The 25,582-nt window shown below is 36.3% G+C and overlaps 1 protein-coding gene across 1 annotated transcript; it reads left to right on the forward strand.

Moving 5' to 3' along the window:
• The first annotated feature begins 628 nt into the window (after positions 1-628).
• On the forward strand, positions 629-25,582 carry LOC136830773 (organic cation transporter protein-like). Its single transcript, XM_067090676.1, has 13 exons — positions 629-791; positions 11,234-11,563; positions 15,385-15,508; positions 15,925-16,024; positions 17,188-17,356; positions 18,352-18,455; positions 21,399-21,553; positions 22,095-22,263; positions 22,479-22,632; positions 23,138-23,397; positions 23,615-23,694; positions 24,114-24,298; positions 24,944-25,582. The coding sequence occupies exons 2-13, from the start codon at positions 11,291-11,293 to the stop codon at positions 25,082-25,084; spliced, it is 1,914 nt and encodes a 637-aa protein (XP_066946777.1). The 5' UTR covers positions 629-791; positions 11,234-11,290; the 3' UTR covers positions 25,085-25,582.

Raw genomic sequence — 25,582 nt, forward strand, 5'->3', positions numbered from 1 at the left:
GACAAGAACTCAGGACTACAGTGGACGCATTTTAACCCAAGCGGCCAGTACGTAAACTAGTATACAGTTCTGGTTTCAGTCAAGCTCCGTAAATAAATGGAACCTCCTCATAATAATTTATCGTAAGTCAATATTACCTAGGACCTGACAGCACAGTTACGGGAGAGTTATAATGAAAAAACTATTACATGTATGTAACACATTCAACTTCGCTCTCCGAGATGTTAAAGGTAACACTTAAAACTATTTTTAAGGCGATTTTTTTTTTTATGAAATTGGTTGCCCCCAACTGCATAAAAAATCTAACAACGTGTGGGTCGTCCTGTCGTCGCTGGGTGGAGAGAGGCATGATGAAAGGCAGCCACGGGTACACCGAAAAAAAGCACGCATCTCCGATATCTCCGCGTAGAACTAAATGCTACACATACCGTACTTACGAACAGGTATATTCACGGCTAAAACTAGTCAGAACTGGTCCAGGACGAACTAGGTTAAGGGGGGACTAGCAACCATGACTGCCGAAGATACAACTAGACACGTTGTAAAAAAAAAAATGTTGGGGAGGGGGCAAGAGGTGTGTTGTTTGTGCGGGGGAGTGGATAATGCGGGAGAGAATGCCGGAGAAGTAGGAACCAGTTGGTCACCGGAGTTGAATGAGAGGGGTTGGAGCGAGTAAACTGCCTTCGTAGCGCTAGTAGATAACCTACGTTTGCGGAGGGAGGAGGCAGTCGTTTTGGTACCAAGCGTCTGGCTGGCACTGTGCGTTCAAACATCTCCAAGTTGACGTTGCGGTAATTTCCTTCAGTTGTCCCAGTTCCGTCCCTTATAATAATTTTCTTGTTTTCTATTTCTTCCAGTTGTGAGAGGACACCGAGCTGATAAATTTACTAGCTACATTTCTGCGTATTAATCAACTTGTTGCTTACTCTTCATTACATCCGTATGAGAATTTCAGCTCATTATATTTGTTCTTTGCACTTCCAGTTCAAGGGTTTTTTTTCATATTAATGTTTGCTGCCAGGTCAGGAAAGTTATACACAAAGGCTGAGGTGAATTTGTTGTCTCATGGCAGTCAAGAACCTCTAGGTTCACCATACGAGTGGCTTTACATAGTGCAAACGTACACACACACACACACACATACACTGCAGTGCTGCATTTGTGAATATTTACGAAAGCTTACACGAGTGAATTGGGAAATCAAATAGAACTAAAAAGAAATCAGCAAATGCCACTGATATCAATGAGAAACCGAACCAAATTCAGAACACGTGATATTTTCTGCGGGATATTCTAACGTTAATAAATGTATCAACGTTGACAATAAAATTAAGGACATTTTCATATGTCGGAAACTGCAATTCTCTATTTATTCCAAGAAAGAAGGAATTGGCTGAGTTTACAGGTCGTTCAACAATTATCATTTTTCCCTGTCATTCATCTAAAATTAGTGAGGTAACTACAGAAAGATAAGCTTCACTTGGATTTCTGTACATCCAAGATAAACTGTAAAAAGATGAAAGTATAGAATCAATCTGCCAAAGATATCTGAACTGCTGTAATTCACTTGGTGGTAAACACCTTCATGAACAAGCAAAGGGCAAATCCATTCATCGGAAATTTATTTTGGTCAGAAGGTAGAAACGAGCGAGAATCTTTCACACGGCTAAATCTCAAGTGACCATCTTGGCAGCGCTTACGCTCTAAGCCTCAACAAATGCCGCCCACAAATAGAAGCGTAAAATCTGCCCGCCGCTTACTCAATCTACAATTCAAGCCAAATTACCTTGGGAAAAACAAGATTACATATCCTTGGCGGTGACTGGCTCTGACCAATACTTGTCCTCTTGTCATTTTATTATTAATTTCATTCTCTAAATTTCACGAGAAATGAAAGGAAGAGGAAAATCTGCGTGGATTTTGTCGTCAAAATAAAATCGTTAATTGAGAACTTTCAAGTCTGCTCGAGTCTCACTATCAGTCTCATAATGTGATTGATTGTGAAAGCTAAACTGACTCTCAAAATATCTCTATGTATTTTTACGTATTTCAACAGCAAACCAGTTGTGAACTTCATTCTTACATTATTATGATTCATTAGTCCAGCAATACCTTCCTGATCAAGCTGCCACAAAATAGACGGCTCTTTTGTGAAAATCGAGGAAATAAGAGAGCAGAAGGTAAACATATAACCATAAACTTTTTAAATAAACGAGTCAAACACTTACAAACATCAAACAAAGACTAACAAGAGACAGATGCAATATCCAATGACATCTCTCGCCCTGCTTCATACCAAAGATTTATAAACAAAGTGAGGATCCCTCAAACGATCGCAGTCTCTGTTTCTAAATCAAAGAGATGGAGTTTTCTGCAATAACGACGATACTTGTTTCTACAATGACCAACTGGGAGATTCCGTATCAAAAATAACATGGTAGACTTTTCTAGGACAGAAATGAGATATTGTGCTCATAAAATGACGATATGGAACTACTACTCGTATCTGTGTATGACACGACTACAGTCTGTCAAACAACAAGATCGCTTTGGTGTGGCCAGGCAGGAGAAAGTATCATAGCCATATCTACTTGGTCATTTAAATCTTTCCTTTACCGTTAATCCCTTCTGAAGATGGAAAGAGAAACCCACAAGATTCCTGTGTATAACTTGTTTACTTGTAAATATTTACATATTACTTGAATCTCGAGTACTTTCAGGTCCTAACTGTGACCCTTTTTCAAGAGTCACAGTTAGGACCTGAAAGTACTCGAGATTCAAGTAATATGTAAATATTTACAAGTAAACAAATTGTACACAGGAATCTTCTGGGTTTCTCTTTCCATCTCCAGAAGAAGACTGAAAGAAGTTTTTGTTTGGTTAATCCCTTCCTTATGGTTTAGACAGAGACCTGTCATTTACTGTAGTTTCCGCTTTGGCTCTCAATCCTGTCTGATCACCATGACAGCTTGAGCGCGACTGTCCTCTAAACAGATATTTGGTTTCAGATTAAACCAGTAGAGTGACTGCTGACCTTCTCAATGTCCTATGTCGAGACCACCTGCCGCGGAAACTGGGGTTTGGTAGCGCAGATCAAAAATTATGCCACATCTTTTTAGTTTTATGAAAAAAATTAGGTTTCCAGTGAAAATATCTCAAGTGAAATGTGCTTTTAAATGTCACTTTTAAACTCGCGGATATACTTTAGAAAACTTCAACTTGAGCAGGCTCTTCTAAGGCCACACTTTTCTCATAATAACCAGCCATCTGTCAATAAGGAAATTCATTACTCGTAGCACTCTAGATGGGAGATTTTTGTGAAATGGTATAATGCAATACTCTTGTTAAAATAACTAGATGGTAATTTTTTCGTAAAGTAACGAGATGGGATATTGCTTGTAAAATAACAAGAGGAGAATATTTTGCATAACAATAGCGACTGTTTTTAAAATACAAGATTATCTTTCTAAAATAACTAGACGGGAGAAGTTTCTAAAATGGCGAAACGGTAGATCTTTGTCGAAATAAAGTGATGAAAAATTTTAGTCTAAAACGAAAGTGGTTCGTACAACGGAACAACTGACAAACAACGGAATGACAGCTTAAAACTGTGCAATGAAAGATATCCGACTGAAAAAAAAATGTGTTACTATTTAGACATCAAACGACAATGAAAGATATCCAACCGAAAAAAAAATGTTAGTATTTAGACATCAAACGACAATCATTTTATGAACTGTACGGACCTCCAGAAAATCTCTTCACTTTTTTCTCACACCAATTCCGTAAAATTAGAAAAAAAAATCTTATACGAGCTTAATTCAAAATTCATTCCCAGAACCGATTCTAAAATGGAGTCTATGATTCCTAACCAGGTTAAATCTTCGGCATATTAATGCCTTTCTTTATAACACGCTTGAAAATTTTTTGACATTTGGGACTGGCTACAACTTGAATGTACCAGACCTTCGGTCACCAACCAGACAGAAGGTAATCAAGACTAATCGCAACTTTGTTGTAAAACTACATTACTAATAAAAGGATAGAAATCTTTTCAGATATTTCCACATTTTACAACGGCAGCATTTGCTATCCCATGTCTGTAAGGCTTTACCCAACTACTAAGGGATTCAGAACCGATAAACACGGTTTTTCAGCAACAACTTTTATAAAGCATCGGATAAAGCTGAAAGTTGGCAAGTGTATATTTTATAACCCTACCTAATTTTTGCAAGTATTATTTAGAGCCTAAGTTCGATAGTTTTGATATTTATAGAGTAAAATGAAGTCATGCCGGGACCGAGAAAATCACAGACAAGGATCCTAAAACACGTAAACATTTGACGTCATAATCCACCAGGTAGGCGGTGAATGGATATGCCTTTAGAATTTAGTTCTTCGATAATGGCCAGCAGGATATGGAATTGTCCCCGTGGTTGCAAGACTGCATTTGTGCTACTGCTTACCACTTTGTATTGAAGCGAGAAGACCTGCAAGATTTACTCAAATAGGTAATATTTCTATGGTGGGTAATGGTTACTTGGCCGCCCCAAAAGTGCGGGCAGGAGCTGTTAGACAACACGTCATTTTGAGGAAGAGTACTTGAAATCGGACATTATCCATGAGAGCGTGGGACCAGTCATTATTGATCTCGCTAGCGCCGATGAAAACGTGGATGATGACCTCCTCCTCGAGAGTGACGACGACGAAGACATTTTGTAAATTAATTATGATAGTGTTAGATGTTTTATTTGTAAAAACATATTATTAAAACACAGTGATTATAACAATAAAAACTGATTTCAATATATTTTCATCAATATAAATCCATTTGATTGATATTGAAAGGTAAATAATGCTTGAACTTGCAAAATCTTGATTTACCTTTTATTTGCAGCGAGTATACAAGCGCTGTTTAGGTGTTATAAAAAATAAAAACCAAGAAAAATAACAATGGGTTACATTAACTGAAATAAAACAATGGCGTTGACTTTACAACTCTAACAATTGAGGAAATGAGGCATCATTGCTTTCATTTAAATTCTACTTCTAGTGACCGATTAACATGCTGCAAACAGAAGGCATAGTGTCGAAACCTGAGATAAACAAAATGATTATCTTTTTGTATTCCCGCCCTGAATAGATGTAGATCTAACAAATGAGCTATAGACTGGTTCTTATGTGGATGAACAATTACATTACAAGGGATCACTAGTCTATGATATCAATAATAATAATAATAATAAAATTATTGAATACAAGGGACGATGACAAATCTTTCAAAATGGTTTTTCAAATAAACAGTAAATGCAAAAGGAAGTGACAAAGCAATGGGATATTTGGGGGAAAGTGAGCCTTCCCTTTCTCTTGGCATTGGGTGCTAATATCAATTAGTGAATATGCCATCGCCAAGTGGGTTGAAGAGACGTTTTCCCCATATGTAAACTTCTCTTCACTGTGGGTGGAGCAACGTCATAGGTTAACGATGAAAACCTTACCTGTTTTGAACAGAACTATTGAACTTAGGTAAAATAACACTTGAGTTTACAATAATACCTGAAAACCGTGTTTCATGAATCAGTAGGTAACTTTTAAAAGTTTTTTACAGCAACAAAGGGTAACTGATAAACCACATCAAGCTCCAACTGCCACACAGAAAAAAAAGTGCATCCTTTGGCAAATATTTCACCCTGAAAAAAAAAACCAGAGAGATACAATATTTTTCATAAACAAGGATATCACCTCAGCTATTGATATGATCTTACTGTGCGAGATTGATTAATAAGACTCGACGGAAACTTGATAAACAGAAGCTATGAAAATGACAGACAATAGAAACAGGGAATTATTTCAGAATACCGGCCTTTCAAAATGGTTTTTCAAATAAACAGTAAATAAATGAATAAAGCCCCATCTCCGTCTGGGTTGTTGTGCAACGGGCTGAGTAACTAAACTCTCACGTTTTGTAACTCTCTCAGAAACTCTCTCCTTAGGAAACTCTCTCTCTCTCTCTCTCTCTCTCTCTCTCTCTCTCATACTTGTTACTCAAAGTTTCATAAATTTAGTTCTATTTTAAAAGTGGTCACTATTCCTGACAAGATTTCCCTAATAATAATAATAATAATAATAATAATAATAATAATAATAATAAATAATAACAAAAACCAAGAGAGTTGACCAACATGTGGTCTGTTGCATCTGAAACCATGAGATCCTTGTCTCAACTTTCCCCATTCTATTCTAAAACTCATAAGAAATATTCTAAATCACCTTCAAAGAATGGAATAGCATATACAGTATATAATTCAGAAATGAAAATAATTATATATAAGCAGTATGGCCATTGTGTAAGGATTTACCAATATGATTACTACTCAGTATAAGAGCAGATGCAAAAAGGAAAAGCATCAAAACCCATTAATATGCATAGCAAGATTCCGCGCAAATGCCGTAAGTGATATAAAAGAGAATACTAAGAGAAGAAAATAGCACATTAATAACGGGTTAAATCAATAAACAAATATATATATATATATATATATATATATATATATATATATATATATATATATATATATATATATAAATTACTGGTGGATTTCAAGGTCACATCGAGAAGTAACAAACCTCCATAATGAACAGGTGCAGATTCAAAAGCACAATGCCCACTGAAGGTTATATACAGTGATAGTGCTCCTTGTGAAATATCTTTATGGCTTTGATGGTTCATGGAGGTTATGCTATCGGTTCACCAGTCAGGCCACTTTATATGTTGTTTACAGTTTCTAATTTTCTTGAATAACTTTTTATTATTTTTTTTCTACTATTCTTGAGTAGATATTTCTTTGATTTCTCCTTGAGTACCTCCAGTGGTCTTTCTCGAAGACTGCATTAGTCCAAAAGTGATTTGTGTTCATTAGTCCAAAAGTGATTTGTGTATCTTCAAAAGAAGCTCAACCGTTAAGATATATTTAAGAGAACAAAACGCATATTGTAGACTGAATACACAATCATACTTGCTCGGTGCATTCTTTTTTTTTTATCTATCCTTCGCCCTTAACAATCGAGTGATTTCTACGGTGAAGGCACGTGGTCTTTAATATCAAGCTCCTAGATGGGACTGGAGCATGAAACTTGGCCAAAAAATGCCAAGCACTCGTGCACCAGAGATATTCGGAGTTTTTAGTTAGACATTTTTAGATCCCATAAACATGTCTACAATTTTTTTTTTTTTAACCTGAAACTTTTCTCAATCTCTGATCAAAACGAGTGTCAAAGTTCTACTTCTTTTAAGAAGTGCATTCTTCTCTCTATTGGGCTAAATTCCCCCAGAAATGTATCATGAACCTGCCCAGCAAAGACTTAAGACATTCACTCATGGTTAAAACGGGTATATTCTGTTAAAATGTGCTGCACTGTTCCATTTTTCCGACAAATATCACTGTATGGCATCCTCCTTACCCCACCAGTTTGCGTAATCAAGCTATGCTCAAAATATGTGTGGACCAGGCGCATTCGAGCTCTTAAAGAGAAATCGAACTCGTGAAAAATTACACCTTACAGGATACTTCATTATCAAAAGGAACTTTCTAACACATACACAAGTATGTATGTATATATATATAAATATATAAATATATATATATATATATATATATATATATATATATATATATATATATATATATATATATATATACATAATACTATATATATTATATTATATATATATATATAACGTTTGTATAATATTACATATTCACTGGTAATATTAACCAGACTAATTTATCATTTCTCAGTGTTTCTAGATACGTATTATACTGAAAACCTTTAATCTAAATTAGGATATGAAATGAATAAATTCATCATCATCGCCAAGGAAATAAATGGTCCTGCACTCACTCCCTAGTCGCATCTTTCGTAATACACAAGCATACATTTGCGTGTGGTATACATGTGTGTGTGTGTGATTAATCCAGAAAAACAAACATGGGTACTGGAGAGGATGCAGCATCCTTACGGGGGTTAAATCACACCGCATGCAAAGCCAGTGTCAACAACCGGCCGAGCCAGGAAGTGATGCATATCATCATCTGAACCCAGAGTGCCCCCGTCAATTCCCTGTCATGAGACCCCGTTAAAGCTCATAATAAACCATGAAGGATCAATCAGGCCCTTGCACAAAAGCATGCAGGTGCGTTCCTGCATGAGCGCTCTCGCACGTTAGCGCACACTGGCAAGCACAGACACCACTCCTCACTTTGTTTAGTGTGTCCGATGGTTCAATGTGGTATAATATTTGAAAACCGCCTTCATTAGTATTTATTACTATTAAAGCGATTTTCAAAATTCGACATCATGAAGCCATGAAATTCCAAGTGACTCAACTTGAGATTTCATGCCTTCATGAAACTCACCAAACTAACACCACCTGCGGCATTTACACGAGGCAAGAAAACCACTTCATCAGGCTGCTGTCCGCGAAAATCAGGCAACTGCAAAATTACGCCAGGAGGAGTATCAAGGTCCAGAGAGCAAAACTAATCTCCAGACCTCGATCAATACGAATTTGGTATAATCCTGCCGGTCGTAAAACTTCCCCAACTCGTGTTATCATGACGGGACTGATTTCATACATTTAAGCATGAAGGCATTTTTAGTTCAGGTTCTCTCGTTATTAATTCAATGGCTTAGGATATTTTAGTATTGGATCTCGTGCCATCAACTCCCAAGTCTTAAAGAGTATTTTAGAAGCAATTCTCATGCCATCATTTTAGTTCAGGATTTTTTTAATAGCTGATCTCATGTCACTGACTCTCAGTCTTCGGATGCTTCAAATTATGAAGTTAAAAAAAACTTAAAGGAATTTTTGAGGAAAATGAAATAAACAAATAACCTAATATAACATAACATGGTTATTACTGTTTAAACAAAGTGCAAGAACTTAAATTTTAACGTGAAATGCGTCATTTGGCAAGCAAATCGCTAAAATTAATTATCTAAGTACAAAAAAAAAACACCCAATTGGAGCCACAGTAAAGTTTTACCTTGACCACAATCCGTAGAGAGTTACCTCGACCACAAGAGGTCTTGGCATCCATTCAAACTAGCAGGTTTGAAGGTCTGTATGACCCATGCTTCAGGTGACATTCTGCTGCAGAATTCACTTATTTTACAAAATTGAAAAAAAATACACTTGTAATATGTGTGGGTGCATTACGTAAATAATATCTATACAGCGTATGTAATTTCTAAAGTTTAACAAAAAAAAGTAGCTACAGATTTCATGCCTTCAATGATGACTACCGGTACATTATATATAGCCTTCATACTAACATTGTACCAGGCATTAATTTTTTTTTTCTTTTTCAAGGTGGACCAAATTTCTGACAAAATAACTGAGTTCCATTTGTATGTTACATTGTTCACAGGGGTGTTTTGCTGCGAATCTTTCCGTTCAACTGTTTAAGTAGCCTGCAAGCAAACGCACACATTATTACAGTTATGCTTTTGTTTACTCACAGGTCGAGAAGTATATTTAACAAGTTTTCTGTACAGGGTATAATGCTGTATGAAACTCAGCCACGGCCCACGAAACTCTCAGCCGCGGCCCATTAAACTTTCATCCACGGCCCGGTGGTGGCATGTGTTGTTGACACCTACAGTATAGTGTTGCCAGACGCACGATCATGGTTAACTTTACCCTTAAATAAAATAAAAATTACTGAGGCTAGAGGGCTACAGTTTGGTATGTTTGATGACTAGAGGATGGATGATTACCATACCAATTTGCAACCCTCTAGCCTCCGTAGTTTTTAAGATCTGAGGGCGGACAGAAAAAGTGCGGGCGGACACACAAATAGCCATCTCAACAGTTTTCTTTTACAGAAAACTAAAAACTCAGCCTCCGTAGTTTTTAAGATCTGAGGGTGGACAGAAAAAGTGCGGGCGGACACACACATAGCCATCTCAACAGTTTTCTTTTACAGAAAACTAGAAACTCAGAAGTATGTCCTTAAAAATTTCACGCTAAAAACAGTACCTCTTTCCATCGACGAGAGAGAGAGAGAGAGAGAGAGAGAGAGAGAGAGAGAGAGAGAGAGAGAGAGAGAGAGAGAGAGCTGTAAGGTTAAACGCTGTGTAATGTACCATAATTGATACCAGGAAAAAAAAAAGTAAAAATACTAGATAAACGGACATATTTTGAGGATTCGGATTACCGAAGCTTTGCGTGTAGGCTAAGATTAACATACAATAAACTAAATACACACGCACAATGAGGCGGGGCAAAAAGTAAGTGTATACTTGACCATGTAATATGCGATGTGGCTCCTTTATCAGGGACCACACACCATTACGATAAAAGTAATAAATACAAGCCATCTCCCTGACCTTAAATACTTAAGTTCTGGTGCATAAAAAAAATATATATTTGATAGCATGGCACCTTCGATCACAAAAGTTAAGACTTGGATTGCTGAAGTGTGGAAAATTTTGCCACGACAAAAATATAGATAAGATATGGTCAGAGATAAGTAAGCATCATAGGTAATTACAAGATTTTTTTGAACTCTTTATTACAACACGGTTACAAATGGTAGCAGCAGTTCACGTGTTCATAGCTCATACTAACAGACGTCAATTACCCATCTATCAGTCATTTATCGGAAAGGAATGTTTCGCCACACTTCGACGTAATTACATTACAATACATATTTGATGCACACAAAGTTGAGTTATGCTATATCTATGTATCGTGTATACATTTCTAAGTATTATGTATACATGTTAATTTTTACACGGATAACAAGCATACAACCTTGTCTTGCTGAATCTATGACTACGAGTTAAGAAAATATCACAATTCCCTATCAGGATGTACGTGAATGACAATGATTTTGCAACTGATTTTATAAGAAAAATAAATGAGTAAGAAAAATAAATGAGAGTAAAATGAATTCACTATTCTCACGCAGCAGGTATTGCTACTGTCGGCCAGGCCTCCTAACCTTAGCCAGAAAGCGCAAACGTAACCTTTAATCTTAATTTGTGCATAGCATCGTCCCTGAATATCCTTCCCCAATTAACACAGTAACTGTAATACTGTATTCTACTAATGCTACTACTACTATGGCTCAATAGAGAATTACTGCTCTTTTCTACTAGTCTTGCGATGCACATTCCATTCAATGACATGACTAATATTTTAAACATGCGCTCTTTCTTATTACAGCTCACCAGGCAGCAACTCTTGAAGGAAGATATTTTAGCGGTTCCCAAGGAAGACAAAATGGAGGACGAAAAGAACTGCCTCGATGAAAAGCTGAAAGACAAAATGGAGGACGAAAAGAACTGCCTCGATGAAAAGCTGAAAGACAAAATGGAGGACGAAAAGAACTGCCTCGATGAAAAGCTGAAAGACAAAATGGAGGACGAAAAGAACTGCCTCGATGAAAAGCTGAAAGACAAAATGAAAGAAGCCGAGCGCCTTCACGATGATCCGTTATATTCACATGAAGATTATAAACTACAACTGCAGTTAGACGAAAAACATGGAAACCAGGTTAGACGCACATTTTATTTTTATTTTTCATACTATAACATCGCTCTATCAAATTCCATTTTCTCTTCCCATGACAACCCGTAATAATGGGCGAACGATTAGTAATAATGATTCAGTTCGTCATAAACCATAATGAAACTATGAACAGACATACAAACAGAATCAAGTAACTATTTTGGCACAGGAGATATTAAATACTGAATTTTTATGTCAGTCATTACTGCAATTCAAAACGACTTAAAGTTTACATGGAACCACCTTGGAAAAAAAATTAACTTACGAAGGAAACTTTCAACGATTAGAAAACACGTGGAAAAAAGGAAAAAACAGAGAACACTACGAAATTAATACAAATAAACCAGCAAAGATAAAAATCCATATAAGAAGATCAGAGTAAAGCAAAGAATTTGGGGGTCTTTCATTGATGAAACACATGACTTTTTGTCGTGCTGCCTACGATATAGAGATAATTTTACGACATGAAATAATGCTATGCGTCAGACCTTCTGGAGTTAGTTCAAGCCAGGAAAGACCTGGGAATAAAAAGACGAAATGGTAGAGAGCCTATTTTTAAAGTGCCACCTACAACAGCCATCACTAACGGCTCCGCGATTTGTCAGTGGTGCCAAACTTAAATTACCTTCAGTGAGTTACCTTTCTACGGTCCTTTTGTAAGGCAACTATCAGACTTCACTTATTATCAACTTTCCATAATCAGAGTCATCTCATAACCACGAGCTTTCAGTTCCATACCTATAATTATTAATCAGGCCACGATAATACCCAGTCTCAGTTATCTACCTTCCATATCTTCTACGTCCCATAATCACCAATCTCTTATAAGTATAAAGTTCCTCGTTGGAAGAGTCGGCAGAGTTCTCGGCTAGCACTCTGCTAGGCCCGAGTTCGAGTCTCCGGCCAGCCAATGAAGAATTAGAGGAATTCATTTCTGGTGACAGAAATTCGTTTCTCGGTACAATGTGGTTCGGATTCCACAATAAGCTGTGGGTCCCGTTGCTAGGTAACCAATTGGTTCTTAGCCACGTAAAATAAGTCTAATCCTTCGGGCCAGCCCTAGGAGAGCTGTTATATCAGCTCAGTGGTCTGGTTAAACTAAGGTATACTTAACTTTTTTCTTACAAGTATATTACACCTCACGAGGTGACGACAAGGGCAAACCAGTAGGTCATGAAATTTTTATACACACGAACAGAGTCTGAACAATGTTTCAAAATATACCCAACTAACAAAACGACTCGAAAAGAATACCTATTTACGCTTGTAAAAGTAAATAACCTGGCTAATGATAAAGATAAAAAAACCTGAGTAATGAAGGACAAGTCAACTTTATAACAGGATAAACGAAAGCTACTAAATAGATATGTCGAGCAAAATACGATAAAAGCAGCTTTTCAATTTCTAAAGAAAAATTGACATTAAATCATAATAAACGAAATTGCATTTGACTGACATGTCTCATACGATATATTTGAACGGTATTGCGTTTATGCAATTTGGTGCGGCAACAACTTTGGTCAGTTCCGAAGTTGCTCAGTAAAAAGAAGTCACCGACTTAACTTACCGCAGCTGTTTATTCTGAAAAGAAACCGGTGCGGACAACGTTAAAATGATAATGAACATCAAATGTACGCTTCTAAAACAGGCATTCCATAATTCTTACTCTCAATGTCATCCCACTAGCTCGCAAAACTCATTGTACCCCATTGCTACTAGCACCGCGGTCTCTACGTGTTTCTGATTAGCGCCCTCTTAACCTATTTATGAGGGTCTTTCATGTCCGATGTATTATAATCTCCGAGATCTACCCACTCGTCAGTAATTACACTTACAATTCAAGGAGCTTTCAAAGACACTTCCCTGTTTAAACTGCCGCAGGTAATGGACGTCTTCAGTAAAGAACCACGACTATTCGACGAATGTCTTCAAATAATCACAGCAGCCTAGGAAACTTGTATTGGGGGAAAAAAATCCGATACAGCAGCAAACTTAAAATGAATAATGTCTTCGTATTTCCACAGAAAATGCCTTCATCTTTTCCTTTAGTCACAGACAAAGTACATTTTCAAATGCAAAGGTTTTCGACCTCAGCCGGTCACTTACAGCCCTGATAAGCCGGTTAAAATCCATTTACCTGCTGATAACACAAGTTGATCCATTTACTTACGCAGGAGACCTTCCATGATAACAAATCACACAGACAAAGGAACAGAATAAGAATTACAATATCTGCCCAATGCCAGACTAGGTTCTTCTGATAAATAGCTTATTACTACCTACAACAGCGTAGCAGAACAAGAACCCATAGCATTGCCAACAAATAAAGAAACAAAAACATGGAAGTGGTGCCAATGATGTGCCAAGGGGACTTACATAAAGAAAAGTATTCCCGTAGTCTCAAAGTGCTGTGCTGACTCAGCCCTATCGCAGTTTTTGTTATATATTTATTTTCAATTATATGGGAACTACGTGATGGAAAAAGAGTGCCGTGACTATATACGTTTGCAAGGTGCTTGCCTCATCATTCCTGCACTGGATTTCCATAGATCAATTATTTTGTGGTTATGGTCCCATAACTTAGGACTGGGGGGAGGAAAGGAGTAGTATGGATGGATGGATTATGAAATTTTGGGGCAAGCCCAAGCACTGGGACCTATTTTGGTCATTCAGCGCCGTAGTGAAATGAAATAAATAACTTAGTGATTAATGAAATGTAAATAAAGGTGATGATAACATACAGGGAGTGGCAACGTAAAAACCACATTTTATAATATAATATATATATATATATTTATAATATATATATATATATATATATATATATATATATATATATATATATATATATATATATATATATATATATAATGTGTGTGTAAAAAAATAAAAATTTAAAATACAAATAAAATTATAAGTGCATACGCTTGAATGCATTAGGTAATTGGTAGAATTAGATCTTAGTAAAACAAGTCAAATGTTAGAATATACATCAATCTCTTTTAAGAATTTTACAAGGTTGTCGATATCAACATCGTCTCCTAAAATATATGCCAGTCGTTTCCCTGAAGGGCCAGATTCGTTTATTATTTTTCATAATGTGACCACATGATAAAGAAAAACAGGAGGTAAAGATGTCATCTGCAATGAAGATATCTCGCAAAACATCAAAACATCCAACACTAATAACCCATGAAACGTCTATTCATAAGTAATGGTGTGTCACAGAGTTCTGACTGAAACAGGGACCATTAGATCTTCGTTTGTCTACATCTTTCCTTACATATCCCTTTTCTTCATATTTCTGTTAAAGATTTGTCTTATTTTCCGTTAGCCATAACTGATGTCCAACTACTTACTGATTCTATTCATTTACTTGTTAAACAGACCACTTTTTCATTTGTCAGAGATAGTTTTTTTTTTTTTAATAACTCGTTCACTGTCTTAACTGACTTTCATAAATGGCCTTAGTTTTTTCTTGAATACCTCCTCGCTAAAATAAACGAATGCGTGCCAAAACATCTAGGCTAACAGAAAGAGGTCTGCAAGATCACAGCGTACTCCAAATACTGAAAATGTAAACAATTACTGCTTTATTTACTAAAATAATGATCAACATTTTCCTACTCAAAACCCAAAGGTTTTAGTTCTTGTTCTTCACTATATCGCCAAGTGGAAGGCGACTAAGCTCTCAACGAGGGAAATGTAAAATGTAAAATTCGAGGAAACTTTGTAATAAATAAATGGAAACAAATTATCACGGCGGTGATAATAAAAGCATTCATACTCCTCTGTATCTTTATCAGGAAGCACAAGGAGGTTTCGACGAGGCACTGGAACTTGCCGGTTCCTGGGATCGTTATCAGAAATGGGTGTTTTTCATCGCCTACGCTTCCCAGATATTCTGCGGAATGCACGCTGTGTCTGCAGGTAGGTCACGCTGCTGCCTGTTATCCGGTCATTACTGAGATAAGAATATTACTGAGATAAGAAAAATCTCTGCCATACAAACGCGCATTTATAAAGTATTTGGTTTCCTCAGTTTTACTTAATGGGTAATCTTGACACCATCAATAGTTTTTTTTTTTCCAACTGTCATGTAAAAACGGTCGGGCTTAAACAAGTACATCTTCACCCAGACGGGTTTGGACCAACATCTTTTCCTCTCCATTACCATATAATAAAAAGGGGTAAGTCCTTGACGAGGTAATACAATTACCCGGACGAGGAGCTATTCTCTTCTCTCTCTCTCTCTCCCCCTTTCAATGCGCGCAAATTCCACAAAAAACAAAAATAGGTGCCTTGTATCAATTCTGACACTCACTTGAAAAATCATATTTCAACAGCCTTCTTGGGTGCAACACCTGAACACTGGTGCCAAGTCCCCGGCGTACCAGAAGGAACTGATGAAGATCCATCGTTATTACGCAACTTCACCATCCCTTGGTTAGTGGCGGTTTCTGTTTTATCCATATTTTTATCCAAACTGTTATTAACTACAGCTTATAATCTCATGGCCGAAGAATCTTAGTTTAAACGAATGACCTACGAAATACAAGTACAGCCTAAAATAAGAACTCTGTGAGCTTTAAATTAAATGCTTTCGATGATCTCAAAATAGCAGGAGGGTCTGCCCAGTTCCTACAAATCCCATACTTGCGTTTAATCGTCCCATTCTAAAATCCGTCCTCCTCCTCCTCTCCAACACCAGCACTAATGATAAAACACTCTTGTGGTCTGTGTTGTATTACTACCTTTAATATGTCCACAAATGAAGCCCTCAATTTTCAAACGAACTAAACTTCAAGCTTCCGTGATTTTTTTCTTAACAAGTGGGCTCTCTTCTTTCTGTATTTCGCTTTGCTTCCTCTTACTTCTTCCTAATGAACACAATATTCTTTGGAAGTTTGAATTTCAAGTCAATGCCCCGTGTGGGCTTGTTCCATATGAATAGGGTCATCTACCGAATAATAATAATAATAATAATAATAATAATAATAATAATAATAATAATAATAATAATAATAACCGAAGAAAAAATCATGACTTCTGTAGGTCGTTTATCCTTGATTCAAAAGTATGCTGTAAGATATCACGGTGTAAAGTAAGCTTCCACAGATCAAACTGCTGCATATGACAAAAGAAAACAAGTAAGGCACATGTTGGGTTGCACTTGCCATTTTCTCTCAGATGCAGCAACATCTCTTTACTACTAATTTCAGGCTGATTTTCTGGGCTATGCAGCATCCTCCTGCTTATATAAAGATTTGAAAAGCTGAATATGGCCCACATTTAGAAAAGATATGTGTTTAATTAAAACAAGTCATTACGACGAGAACGAATACGTTGTTGCTGTCATGGTAACAATGGTCATGGTAAAATGATTAATAAATCAAGTATCGAAAACATTCCTTTATTCAAGCCAAGTTAAAATTCTTTTGGCCTTGATTCAAGCAACGTCCGTCAAGAACCTAACGGAATCAACGAAATGATAAGACTTATCTGTGAATCAATAAAATTAAGAAAGAACCGTCTCAACCCCAATCACGCTGGTTATAACTTGTTATAGCCAGACACTAATCGGATTCTCAACCCGTTTGTACACACAGGTCATCGGACGAAGGCTATTCCAGATGTGAATATTATGACATTAAAGATTACAACCGCACATTGGCCGAGTTCAAACAGAATAGGCTGGAGGTCAGATCGCAGGACACTCTTCGATGTTCGTCTTGGGTGTTTGATGATTCGGTGTTTCCCAGCACACTTGTGTCTGATGTAAGTAGTGAAATCATTCTAAAGTGAGAAAGCATTAAAAGTAATTTACAATCTTTCTCGGAAGCATCCTTATTCGATGTGTGTGTGTATATGTATGTATGTGTGTATGTATATATATATATATATATATATATATATATATATATATATATATATATATATATATATATATATATATATATATATATAATATATATATATATAAATATATATATATTTCATATATATAAAATATGATGAAAATCGACTTAGACTTAGACTAGTGGTAAGACTGAACTTGAAACTTTGCTATTCTTTGAAGGAAACCAGAGAGAGAGAGAGAGAGAGAGAGAGAGAGAGAGAGAGAGAGAGAGAGAGAGAGAGAGAGAGAGAGACTTCGACTGCAGAATCTGAAGCTTTCCCAGGATGAAAAAAGACATTGCAAGCATAAGGCAGCTTAGTCTTTTGATCAAAAACAATTTATTTGTAACATTTCTTGGAAAATAAAAATCATAATTTCCCCCGTATATTTCTTGCGCACACTAAAAAACAGGGTTTTTTTTTTGTCTCTTAAGAGTGTCCTATAAATAATAAGCATACACAGCAGAAATGCATTAGTTTAAGAGTAATTCTTATGACTGATAACGCTCAATCATTGCGCAAGAACAGTAAGCATTCAAGGTAAGGTTACCACTAGTTTAAAAGAATAATTCAAAAACCTAATTATCCCCAAAAACTGCACATAACTAAAACATAATGCAAAGTTTACTTTAATTAAATAGTATAATTAATAAAACTGAGAATTTCCAAAACTATAAACATAGCAAAGTTCCCTTAGATGAAAAAGACATTCACAAACCTGATAAGTTTCAAGTAATGCGCATAAACACTGAGCACGTCTGGTAGAATCTGCATTTCAGCAAGAACCTAGCCTACATCTCTGTCCTAATTAGAAATACACACATATTCATGTAAATGCGTTAATTCTTTTAAATCATAAAATTCTTTATTTACAGTTTTCACTGGTCTGCGGAAGACTCTGGCTGAAGGCAGCTGTCCAAGCAAGTTACATGAGCGGATTACTCATAGGATCCTTAACCATGGGTCAGCTGTCGGACAGGTAAGCAAAGGACTTTTTTTCACCCTGCCAATAGTTATACAAGACCTTTTTCACCCACCCAATATTTAAACAAATAGTTATACAAGACCTTTTTCACCCACCCAATATTTAAACAAGACTTTTTTTCACCCACCCAATAGGTAAACATAAGGCTTTTTTCACCCACCCAACAGGCAAGCAAAGGACTTTTTTCACCCACTCAAAAGGTAAACAAAAGACTTTTTCACCCACCCCATAGGTAAACAAAATACTTGTTTCACCCAGCCAATAGGTAAGCAAAAGACTTTTTTCACCCATCCAAGAGGTAAACTACAGACTTTTCAACCACCACCAATAGGTAAAAAGACTTGTTTCACCCGCCCAACAGATAAACCAAAGACTTGTTTCACCCACCCAATTGGTAAACAAAAGACTTTTTTCACCCACCCAAAAGGTAAACAGAAGATTTTCACTCACCAATAGGTACACAAAAGACTTCTTTCACGCACCCATTAGGTAAAAAAAAATTTTCACCCACCCCATCGGTAAACAAAAGACTTATTTCACCTACCCAATATAGGTAAACAAAACTTTTTCATCGACCTAAAAAGTAAAGAAGACTTTTTAATCTATCCAAATGATAAAATGTAAAAGTAAGAGTTCACCTGTGGGCACGTAAATAAAGGACTTTTACCCCGAAGATCAGGTATATAAAAGACGTTTATTTCAAACGATCAGGTAAATAAAGGACTTTTACTCCTAGCCATAGGGTAAACAAAGGACTTATTCTCCTGTAAACAAGTAAATGAAGACCTTTTTCACCTATCGGGCCAGCAGATAAAAGTGCTTTCGCCTATCAAGCATGTAATTATAGGTCTTTTTCACCTGTCTTAGAAGCTGAATAACCTACTCCTTACATCTTATCGCTAGATAAAATAAGACTTGAGTATGATGCAACCTAACGGACAATCTAAAGAGGAAAAGAAAAACGAAGGTTACTAGGCCACGTTATCGGACACTGAATGAGTGAGTGAAATTTGAAGAGATACTGTCAATGACTTTCAGGGTAAAAGAGATAAAATCTATTGGTCGTTGAGATATATGTCATCAATGAAGATTAGAGATATAAATTTAAGATACAGGTACATCTGACAAGATGAACGAGCGCAAACGCACTAGAAAGAGAGAGAGAGAGAGAGAGAGAAATGAAACAGTTTCACCACACCTCGAAATACACAGAAAAGGCTGTGTTCTTAAATCTGAGAGCAGACAGTAATGCAAGAATTTTAATAGAAATGTGTCGTGTTTTTCAGACTATATAAACATGTTCTTGCAATTTACCGATCAAGGATTTAACGTGGGACAAGTAAAATAAAGCAAGAGATATCACAACACTTGAGAGAATCTGATTACATGAGTAAATACATGTGAAAATACTGAAATACAAATACTTCCTCACTCGAAATAGACTGAAATACACTGATCTTCAGCACTCTTTTCAGTCTTGAAATATTAATTTACGAGACCTTTTGCTTTTAAACTTCTGCACACTTTTTTGGATATACACATAAACCACAGCAAGCCTGGAATCCTAAGGGAACATAAATGAAATCGAATCACACATGGCGGAAAATTTCTGTGTATATATGTACAGTATGTATGTATGTATATATATATATATATATATATATATATATATATATATATATATATATATATATATATATATTTATTTATACATATATAATTATATAAGGATATATATAGTGTATATATATTTATTTATTTATAATTATATACATAGATATACTGATATATATAAATATATGATATATAAACTGTATATATATATATATATATATATATATATATATATATATATATACATATATATATATATATATATATATATATATATATATATATATAATTTCAATAAGATAACAATGAGGTCAGCAGATACCAAAATTGTTAGGATTTCTTTCACTTCCGAGAAGTTATTGTGCTGGCAAACCCTGCAACACGAATCCCACTCATTAAATGACTGCCAATCAACAAATGAAATCTATAATTACCCTATCTTCAAAATAAATCCAAATCAATCATTGCTATCGATCAAACTTACATAATGACTAATCGCCACACAAAAATGAATGCTTGTCATTGGTCATACTTATACATGAATCAATATCGGCAACTGCCCTTCAATCACATGCACGAGATTAGGAATTACCATCAATCATCCAACGGCTACCGATCAATGTATACACTAACTAAAACAATAATTATCATCGATCAACTTACAATTCAAATCAGTTATTCCCATTGATCAACTTTCAATCATCAGTAATTACCCCAGGTCAGCTTACAGACAAAATCAGCAGCTCCTACTGATCACCTTGCATATGAAACCAGAAATTGCCATAGATCACTGTACAAAGAAACAAGTAATTGCCATCGATCAATGTACACACGAAATAAAACAAGTAAAAAATGCGCCGAAGTTTCTTAAGCGCAATCGAGTTTTCTGTACAGCCGCTACAGCGCATAATCAAGGCCGCCGAAAATAGATCTATCTTTCGGTGGTCTCGGTATGATGCTGTATGAGCCGCGGCCCATGAAACTTTAACCACGGCCCGGTGGTGGACTATCCTATATCACTGCCAGAAGCACGATTATGGTTAACTTTAACCTTAAATAAAAATCAAAACTACTGAGGCTAGAGGGCTACAATTTGGTATGTCTGATGACTGGAGGGTGGATGATCAACATACCAATTTGCAGCCCTCTAGCCTTATTAGTTTTTAAGAAAAACTAAAACGGCCATCGAAGAACTTATAAAATCAGTAATTACCACTGATCAAGCGGAAAAAAAAAAAAAAAAAAAAAAAAAAACTCTTCACTCAAGAGCGTCGATATGAAACTAAATTCAAAATGCATGACGTCGATTTCTTGCCCTTTCAGATACGGACGCCGGACGATGACCATGATCAGCACCTTTCTCGCCATTATCGTTGGCACCCTGGCTAGCTTCGCCTATTCGTTCCCCTTCTTTCTCCTCCTGAGGTTCTTCTTGGCTTTCCTCAACGCAGGACCCATGGTCATATGCTTCGTGTTAGGTAAGGTTATGTTTCAATGAGGCCGTTTTGCAATTTGGCATATTGTTTAAAGGAATACCGACAGCCAACAACCTTAACTGCATGTCGATCCTACCTTAAAATAAGACACTGCACTATTTGGGAAATATAAGCAGTCCGTCTGATCCACCAATTGCATAATTTCTAAAATACTAATAAATACATACTCTACTTAACCGATTGTTATATGATGCATTTTCATTTCTTTTTAGCAACGACCCTTCTTGTTTTTGCCTTACGTTTTGGAAGTGACTGCCAAATAAAAATATACAATAACACCATTTCAAAATATTAGCATCTTCTCACCTATGGAACTTGACTTAAAGCGTGCATAGCTTTGTACAACTTAACGTACAGGGAACTCCAAACCTCCACCTGGCATTTACATTTCACGTAATGGGAAATAGAAACTTCCCTTTTGTAATTAGTTTACGTGCACTGGGGACTCCAAACTTTCTCACTGATTTCCCCATCGGTAATTGGACGGCGTTGTCACTAACTGGTGATTCGTCTCATATTGCAGTGATGGAGCTGGTGAAACCAGGCGTCAGGACCTTCACGGGCATGATGTACGCTTTCTTCTTCGGCAGCGGCATAATGATCCTTCCTGGTATCGCCTACTTCATCAGAGATTGGCGACATTTACAGCTGGCTATTAGCTTACTTAATGGAATCCTTTTTTCCTATTACTGGTGGGTATTTCAGATATTATTTAACAACTTGTAAATCAATAAGTACTGAAGTAACTATGTTAAAAAGCAGCGCTTACTGCATTCTGTTTAAAGTAAATCTTTCTCAGTCAGATATTGCAAATAACTTCGTCCTCACAATTTGGCAAGGTACAGTCTAATGTTATTCCTTCTATTAAGTGTTCTCACCAACAATGACCAAATATCCCCACTTCCAGGATTCTACCTGAAAGCCCTCGTTGGCTGGCATCTCAGGGACGTATCGAAGAGGCCTTGAACATTATGAAGAAAATTGCCAAGACCAACAGACGTGACCTGCCCCCAGACCACTATATGGTCAAGCTCATGACTACAAGCAACATCAAACTAAAGGTATAAAATGAGATAAACTGAAAAATTATAAATGGGGATTTCCTCTCACATGAAAACCCATTATTTCGGGATTTTTGAACTGTTGAATGTCTGTTTCCACATTCAATTAAAACCTTCCTGATCAAAGATGACGATATCCATAAGCCTTATATCTTATTTAGACGACATAAATAGGATTCCCAAGTCGAAAATGCTCAGATGTAGAAAAAAACCACGAGTATGTGTATATATATATATATATATATATATAATATATATATATATATATATATATATATATATATATATGTGTGTGTGTGTGTGTGTGTGTATGTATGTATGTGTGTACGTATGTATGTATATGTATATACATATATATATATATATATATATATATATATATATATATATATATATATATATAAAAGCATAAAAGAAAAAGAAAGAAGTATATATATATATATATATATATATATAAATATATAACCACTCTTCCTATACAAAATTTCCTTTGAACTCTTCAAAGGTCGGTGACGACACGGAGAAGCCGAGAGGCTGCTGCTCGGGAGTCATCAAAATGTTCAGCCGACAGATCGACCTCATAAGGACGCCCGTCATGCGCCGCCGTTGCGTCATCGGCTTCTACGTGTGGTTCGTCTCCGCCAGCGCCTACTACGGCCTCATCTTCTCAGGCGGAAACATCAGGGCGAATCTCTTCCTTATGATTTTCGTTTCGGGAATCGTCGAGATTCCGTCAGTCTTCGTTTCCATCTTCATTATGAACAGGTATCTCTTAGCATTTTGTACACAACCGGAATTCTACTTATGCATTCTTACTACTTTATGGATACGCGTGCTACAGAATACAATGCATATGCTTTTATTCTGGTATTTGTATATTAACTACACATCTGTTCAGTTTAAACTTTCGTAAGTGCTTATGAAATTCCCACCGAAAATTTATGAGATATTCACTAAGCTTCGAATTCTCTTCAACCTACAGATTTGGGCGTCGCTTAACAATGGTTGGTCTCTTTGTAGCTACAGCCGCATGCTGCTTGCTCATTCTAGCTGTACCGAAAGGTATGTTTCTTCATAACGCAATACTGAAGGGTAACACTGCCTCGGTCGTACGAGTTGTATTAGAACTGACATACAGGACAAACAAAACTATAAATGAAAATATTTTATGACACAGATTATAAGTACGGCAGCTAAGCTAAGACTTAAGACTGATTTCATAGGAAATAATCACACATGCATTTGTCATGAAGTGGCTGAAGGAAAGATTTACCCAACGAAAGACTGACTGATTCAGTTATCATAAACTGGCGTCACACCAACTACAGTCATCCACGATGAAGCACTGAAGACAATACAGTCTTCTTCGTAGACATATAAACATCCAAAACATTAGCAACCACATATAGCTGATAGAAGATTACAATTTAAAACGAAAGTTGTTCTATGTTTTGCTCATGCTTTTCCCGTGTAACCCACAGAGCTCGTCTACGTCAATTTCTGCCTCGTCAATTTGGGCAAGTTCTTCACTACGGCTGTTTTTGCCCTCTGCTTCCTCTACACGTCAGAACTAGTGCCAACCGTCGTTCGCAACATTGCCGTTGGGACGTCGTCCATGTTCGCCAGAGTCGGATGTATTATCACCCCATTTGTCATCGAACTTTTGGTAAATAAAGATATATATATATATATATATATATATATATATATATATATATATATATATATATATATATATGTGTGTGTGTGTGTGTGTGTGTATGAGAGAGAGAGTTGAATTGAAATGAATACAGAATTTAAGCCAAGGGCCAAGCACTGGGACCAATGAGGTCATTCAGCACTGAAACGGAAATTGGCAGTGAAAGTTTAAACGATGTACCAGGAGGAAAACCTCGCAATTGCACTATGAATCAATTGTTAGAAGAGGGTGGAAAGTAAGATGGAAGAAGGAATATGAAAGGAGGTACAGTAAAAAGAACGAAAGGGGTTGCAGCTGAGGGCCGAAGGCACGCTGCAAAGAACCTCAATAATTGCCTACAATGATGGCACTACCCCCTTACGGGGGGAGAGAGAGAGAGAGAGAGAGAGAGAGGAAATGTACCCAAACATGAATGTCTATCTATGCATATGTTTACATATCCACTTGAGGCCTTGCTTGTACACAAGATAAAGAAATAGATTGTCTAAAAATTCAGGTTGTGTGAACGACAATATTTCCCACACATCTTTTACCGGTATCTTCTAATCCCACAATAAACACAACTCACGCTTACTCAAGCCGAATAATAAGATTTTTTTCTTTCTTTCTCAGGGAGAAATTCACTACGCCCTGCCCTCAACTTTATTTGGAATCTTATCTCTCATCGCTGCATCTTTCACGTTCCTTTTGCCCGAGACTAATAACAAGAAACTTACCGAAACTGTGGAGGAAGTAGAGGAAATGGATAAATGAGAGAAAAATTGCGGATGAATAACGCAAAGACTTAAGAAACGGTGATTCTAAAGTCCTGGACCCTTCTTAGTCTTGACTTAGGAAGCTACTACTTGAATGCGGTTTCGTTAGATCAAGATTTTCCTATGCAAGATTAATTTCATCCAGCCTGCACTAAGCAAGCCTTGGAAAACCTATGGGACATACTGGCAAAAATCACCGACCCAGCCAACTTAAGGAAATATGGAAAACTGTCGACCTCTTTGAATGTGTAGTGTAAAAAGCAAAATCAATTTTAGAAATTCAGATGAACTGTACAGTATAAACATTAGAAAATTACCATCAAAGACTTCAGCGAATAAGGAGAAAATGCTTATTCAAATATTATCTAGTAATATACTGTAATATATTAAAAGAGATAAATAGTTAATAAGTTACAAATGAGCAATTGTACCATATAAAGAAGAAAAAATGTTAAAATATTACTGATCAACCGTACAAAAAAAAAAAAAAAAAAAA

This window comes from Macrobrachium rosenbergii, chromosome 47, assembly GCF_040412425.1.
Source record: "Macrobrachium rosenbergii isolate ZJJX-2024 chromosome 47, ASM4041242v1, whole genome shotgun sequence".
NCBI classification, from domain to species: domain Eukaryota; kingdom Metazoa; phylum Arthropoda; class Malacostraca; order Decapoda; family Palaemonidae; genus Macrobrachium; species Macrobrachium rosenbergii.

Bases quoted from the DNA above. Each gene is read 5' to 3' on its own strand.
- LOC136830773 (XM_067090676.1), top strand. From the start codon at position 11,291: ATGGAGGACGAAAAGAACTGCCTCGATGAAAAGCTGAAAGACAAAATG. The intron at 22,633-23,137 runs GTATAAAATGAG...AACTCTTCAAAG, and splicing joins CAAGCAACATCAAACTAAAG to GTCGGTGACGACACGGAGAA. The intron at 23,695-24,113 runs GTATGTTTCTTC...TGTAACCCACAG, and splicing joins CATTCTAGCTGTACCGAAAG to AGCTCGTCTACGTCAATTTC.